General features: G+C 49.6%; 1 protein-coding gene across 1 annotated transcript in view; it reads right to left on the bottom strand.

The window, feature by feature from the left end:
* INO80 (INO80 complex ATPase subunit) overlaps window positions 1–5,196 on the bottom strand; it is a gene marked incomplete in the record, with an annotated part of 129,629 nt that overhangs the window by 1,743 nt on the left and 122,690 nt on the right. Inside the window, 1 exon segment of the mRNA XM_027775821.1 lies at window positions 5,129–5,173. Coding sequence (XP_027631622.1) covers window positions 5,129–5,173 — 45 coding nt within the window.

Raw genomic sequence — 5,196 nt, 5'->3', positions numbered from 1 at the left:
CAGCAGGAGGGATGGGGTTTTAAGAGAAAATAACACCTATCAAGCCCTGTCCATATTACCCCAGCCAGAGCAAAGTGGCATCCTGGCACTCAGGGCAGAGCACACATCATGCACCTGGGAAGCCAAGACTGAGAGGAGAGCTGTCGCCTTTGTAGGTACTAATACACTCCACTCTGCTGTGACATCACTGTGATGAGCTGCTTCCTCTCTAAGTCCACAGAAGATGTCTCTGCTCCCCAGGAAGCCTGGCCAGAGGGCGGGCGGCTGCTCACCCTGCCTGGGTCTGCACCTGCGTGGTTCTCCTGGACTTGGCTGTGGGCCTCCGGCTCTCCAGGTCCTGCCACTTCAAGGACCCAGTTCCAACCTGCTGTCTTTGGTGATGTTCCCGGGGTAACAACACAGTTCCCTTTATCCGGGCAGGAGCCAAATCCACTTAAAGCTGCTACAAACAGTCTGATTCTTCGTTTTCTAAAAATGGGCAGAGGACATGTATGCTCACCCGAGACAGAGGGACAGAGAGAAGGCACCCCTTGACGGGGCATGGTCATGCCACAACCCTTCTGTTCCATTTCTCCGTCCCATGAGGATAAAGGGCGCCCACACGCATGCGCATGCACGCATACACACACACACACACACACACACACACACACACCCCTGGCGTGTTCCTCCAGGCCACCAGGGTAGCCTTCTTGAATTGTCCACCCCCCACCCCAGCTGATTTAGTCTCTCTTTATTATTTTGGAAATCTCTTCCAGAGTGAATTACTTCTGTTGTAGGTGATGAAATGTACAAGGCTACACTTGAGATGCTGGCATTGCAACTTCTGAGTCTTGCTGCAGAAGTCGTTTTCACTGTAAATTCCCTGAAAACAACAGCCTCACGCTCGTAGCAGTGGTTGATAACTAGGCTCTCACTCCTTCAGGGACACTACAGGGGAGATTTAGTTTAAGCGGATATTAAACCAATAGGCATTCTCTCAAATGAGTTTAAATGTATTTTAGCTTTAGACAACCTACACAATTTATTTCCCTCCTTAAAAACAATGCCTCCACTCCAAATAAATCACAGTCAAATTAAATGACAAGGTTAGAATGACATCAGTCCCCTGTCTTTAGTCCTGCTGTTTTGTGGATGACAAAGTATCGGGTTGTTGGAAGTCATGATCTATGTTTTCTTTTTTTTTGAGAGGTTTTCGTGATAGGGCACGTGCACTTGCCAGACAGAGAGAGACAGAGAGACAGAAAGCGAGAAATCACCCCCCGGGGGGATGGGCACGCCGCAATCCCTTATCCTCCATTCTCCTCTCGGGATCTTGGGCATGCACACACACACGCCCGGCCTGAGTTTTAAGCCACCGGGTCCGGGACGCAAACCGTGGTCCACTATGTGGGAGTCCAGTGACATAGCCGTTAGGTTAACTGCTGGTCCCTCTCTCTTTTTTTTGAAAGAGGTTTTTGCTGTAGGGTGCTTGTGCTCACTGGGGGGGAGAGAGAAACAGAGACAATGAGAAGGAAAGTGAAAAATCATCCCCCTGGGGGAATGGCCACACCACAATCTCTTCTCTATTCTCCTCCTGGGATCTTGGGAACACACACACGCACCCAGCAGTGAGTTTCAAGCTGGAGTCTGAGACATGAACTGCAGTCAGCCATGTGGGAGTCCAGCAACGAAACCAGCATTTTTTTTTTAAAAGATGTTATAGGGCACATCTGCTGAGAAGAAAGACAGAGACAGACAGAAAGCGTGGGGGGATGGCCACACCGCAATCCTTTCTCCTCCATTCTCCTCTCAGGATCTTGGGCATGCACGCACACGCGCCCAGTGTGAGTTTAAGCCACCAGGTCTGGGACTCGAACCACAATCGACTACATGGGAGTCCAGCGATGTAGCCATCATGCCATCTAGTGGTCCCTATTTTTCTGTTTCTAAAGTAGGCTTAAGAAAATAGTATCTGGGGTCACACCATCCTCACAGCACAGAAGAGCAACCATGCCATCTGGATTCATGTTTTCACCAACAAAGAACTGGCAGGTTGTGCAACTGGCAAGGACATGCTTGATTTGCTCTACAGCCCCTGTCATAAAGGTCTTATTCTTTCTGGTCTCTGTTCAAGAATGCCTTTGATTCATTTCTCACCATTTTTGATGCACTTATCGGCTTCTTTTGGTGAAGCTGTTTTCCTGCAAGTGATGGTTCACAACATTCACACCAGTGACTACTGTGCCTTTGGTACCTTCTCCCTTGGGCCTTCAGGAAAGACATTTCCCCCAGTAAGCGAGCTATGGACACCACCCTGTCTCCTCCACCCATCTTCCCTTCCACTTCCAGGCTCAGCCCACCTGCAACCGCCCAGATCTTGTATATGGTGGAGGACATCTCATCGTAGCTGATGAGGTCTCAAAAGATACATGGTGGCGGTAGAGAGAGACCACAGCAGCATTAGCTAACCAGGAGCCGGGACCTCTGAGTGAGGGGTGCAAATAGGCAGTGTTCGGGGAGGGGGAAGAGGATGGAAAAGTTAAATTGCTTCCTGTGTACTGGTTTGTTTTGTTGTTTTTCCTCAAAATTGCCAGAGGGCGCATACATACACCAGAGAGTGAGAGATAGGCAGACACATGGAGAGGTGGGGAAGAGCATACTCTAGGGGCGTGGTCAGGCTGTAACCTCTTGTCATCCATTCCTCCATCCTGTCAGGACTTTGTACACGCAAGCACACACATCCTGCGGGCTTTAAAAACTGCCAGGTCTGGGAATCGAGCTGTGATCAGTCACATGGGATCTAGCTTCCTTAACCACTTTGCTATACGACGGCCTAGATCTCCTTTCCTTTTTTTTCCTTTTGGAGAGGTTTTTGCTATAGGGCATGTGTGCTCACTAGACAGACAGAGAGACAGAGAGACAGAAAGCGAGAAATCACCCCCCAGGCGGGATGGCCACACCACAATTCCTTCTCCTCCATTCGCCTCTCGGGATCTTGGGCACACACACACACATGCTTGGCGTGAATTTAAGCCACCGGGTCCAGGACTTGAACCGCGGCTGACTACATGGGAGTCCAGTGACATGGCCGTTACGCTAACTGCTGGTTCTGTAGATTTCCTTTTTTTCGTTTTTCTTTCTTTTTTTGGAGAGGTTTTTCACTATAAGGTGCGTGCACTCACCAGACAGACAGAGACAGAGAGACAGAAAGCGAGAAATCACCTCCCAGGGGGGATGGTCACGCATGCACACACGCCCGGTGTGAGTTTTAAGCCACTGGGTCCGGGATGCGAACCGCGGTCGACTACGTGGGAGTCCAGGGACATAGCCATTACGCTAACTGCTGGTTCCCTGTAGATTTCCTGATCCAGACTGGCACGACAGGTAATCTACGAGCCAGTCCTTTTCCTTGTTCTCCATCCCGTTACCAACCACTGTTGATTGTGTCACACTTCCCCTTTCACTTCTTTCGCCCCCCCAGGAAAAACCCTGATAAAAATCATGCTCTGCCCATCCCTGGGTGAGACCCTGCTAAGGCAGACTTGACTACTGGCATGACTGCTGTTTTCCAAGGAGGTAAAGGCTTACAAAACAGTGGGCTAGGCTATCGTACTTCATATTTTCTGAATGAACAAATAAATGAAAGCTGAGATTCCTCCATTAGGGCAAAGGTGAGGTACACAGATGTTTACTGAGCACTTACTTCAGGCCAAGCACTTTCAACTCAAGAATGCCTTTACCTTTTACGACAGCTCTACAAGCTAATGCTAAGTTGTCATTTTTTTTTTCTTTAATCACAGAGTGTGTGTGGTCACCAGAGGGAGACAGAGAGAAAAAAATTATAAATTGCCCCATTGGAGGGATGGCCAAACTACAATCCCTTGAACTTCATTCTCCTTTTGGGATTTTGGGCATGCACACACATGCACCTGGCGTGATTTTAAAGTCATTGAGTCTGGGACTCAAACCACAGTCAGCTATGTGGGAGTCAACTGCCTTAATTACCATGCTACCTATTGGACCCTTAGCCCCTTTTTAAAAGTTCATTTGTTCCATGAGCAAGAGAAACAGCACCCTAACAGGGTCTTGATACTGTGGTCTACCCTAAGCCTCAGACAGCCCTGGCTCATGGGCACACATGACCAGCCTTGGGTCATGGGTACTCATGTGTCCAGCACACGCAGGGAGGCATCTGGATGTGAATCGAGAACCTTCCTATGTGGGCCAGTCTCACAGAGCATTTTTCTGCTGTGCCCTGGTCAGGCCTCCTAGCCCCATGTGTCGGATGGGGAGTGAATGGGCTTTCCCTTCTCACCGCGCTCAGCTATCCTGCATTCCAAGGCTGCAGCCGTCCTCCACATGTCACAACCACTTCCTCCTCAAGCTGTCCCTAGCCCTTTGCCTGCTAAGCTCTTGCCCAGTAGGTTGTGCTGTTTTTCCAACCTCCCAGTGCTCCTCTGTGGTACAAGCTGACTGACCTGACTGGTGACTCCAGTGTGTTTTGGTTGCTGTCGACTTGTCACTGCCAGTTTGAAACTTTCATTGTCTTTCTCCTCCTTTCTGAACTACACCTCGGCAACCTTGCCTTACCGTCAGGGTTGTGGTTCCTCCTCCTGCCTTCCAACCACGTTAAGCCTGCCCTTTCTTCTCTCGTCTGGATATCACGTGAAGCACATTCCCTGCACAGCTTCCCCCTCACTTCGGCTCTGTACCCACATGTACTCTATTCCCATGCCACAGTAGGTGCTTAATACCTAAGGTCATGGGTCCCAAGCTGATGAAATGTTAACTATATTTCCCTGGATTACTGAAATACAAGTCTCAGAAAAAACAAACAACAAAAAAAACTAGGAGGAAAAAAATCAGTTCTAAAAGCAGGACAAGTGCTAAATGTTTAAAGTCATTAGGCCACAACAACTCTCTCCTTCAACAGCTACTTGCAATTCCAAGGTGGCACTGTCCCAAGCCAACAAACAAGGGAGAGTGAATACTCCTTAGCACAGAGAAACAGAACTCCAATCCAGGCTCTGGGAAGGCGGGCCCTGTCCTGGGAGAGTACATGGTCTAGCTGGCAGAACACTGAATAGAATTTCCAGACTGTCCCTGACCAGAACAGAGCCTGCTGCAACCCTGGGCCTCAGCGCACCTTTAGACACATTGTACCCGTATGCGGCGTAGGCAGCTGCGGAGGCTGGCGGGCGCCCGGCGTTGGAG

Source organism: Tupaia chinensis, unplaced genomic scaffold, assembly GCF_000334495.1.
Source record: "Tupaia chinensis unplaced genomic scaffold, TupChi_1.0 Scaffold000605_1, whole genome shotgun sequence".
NCBI lineage: Eukaryota > Metazoa > Chordata > Mammalia > Scandentia > Tupaiidae > Tupaia > Tupaia belangeri.
The sequence above is the reverse complement of the archived record's forward strand: the minus strand, read 5'-3'. Positions and strand labels throughout refer to the sequence as shown.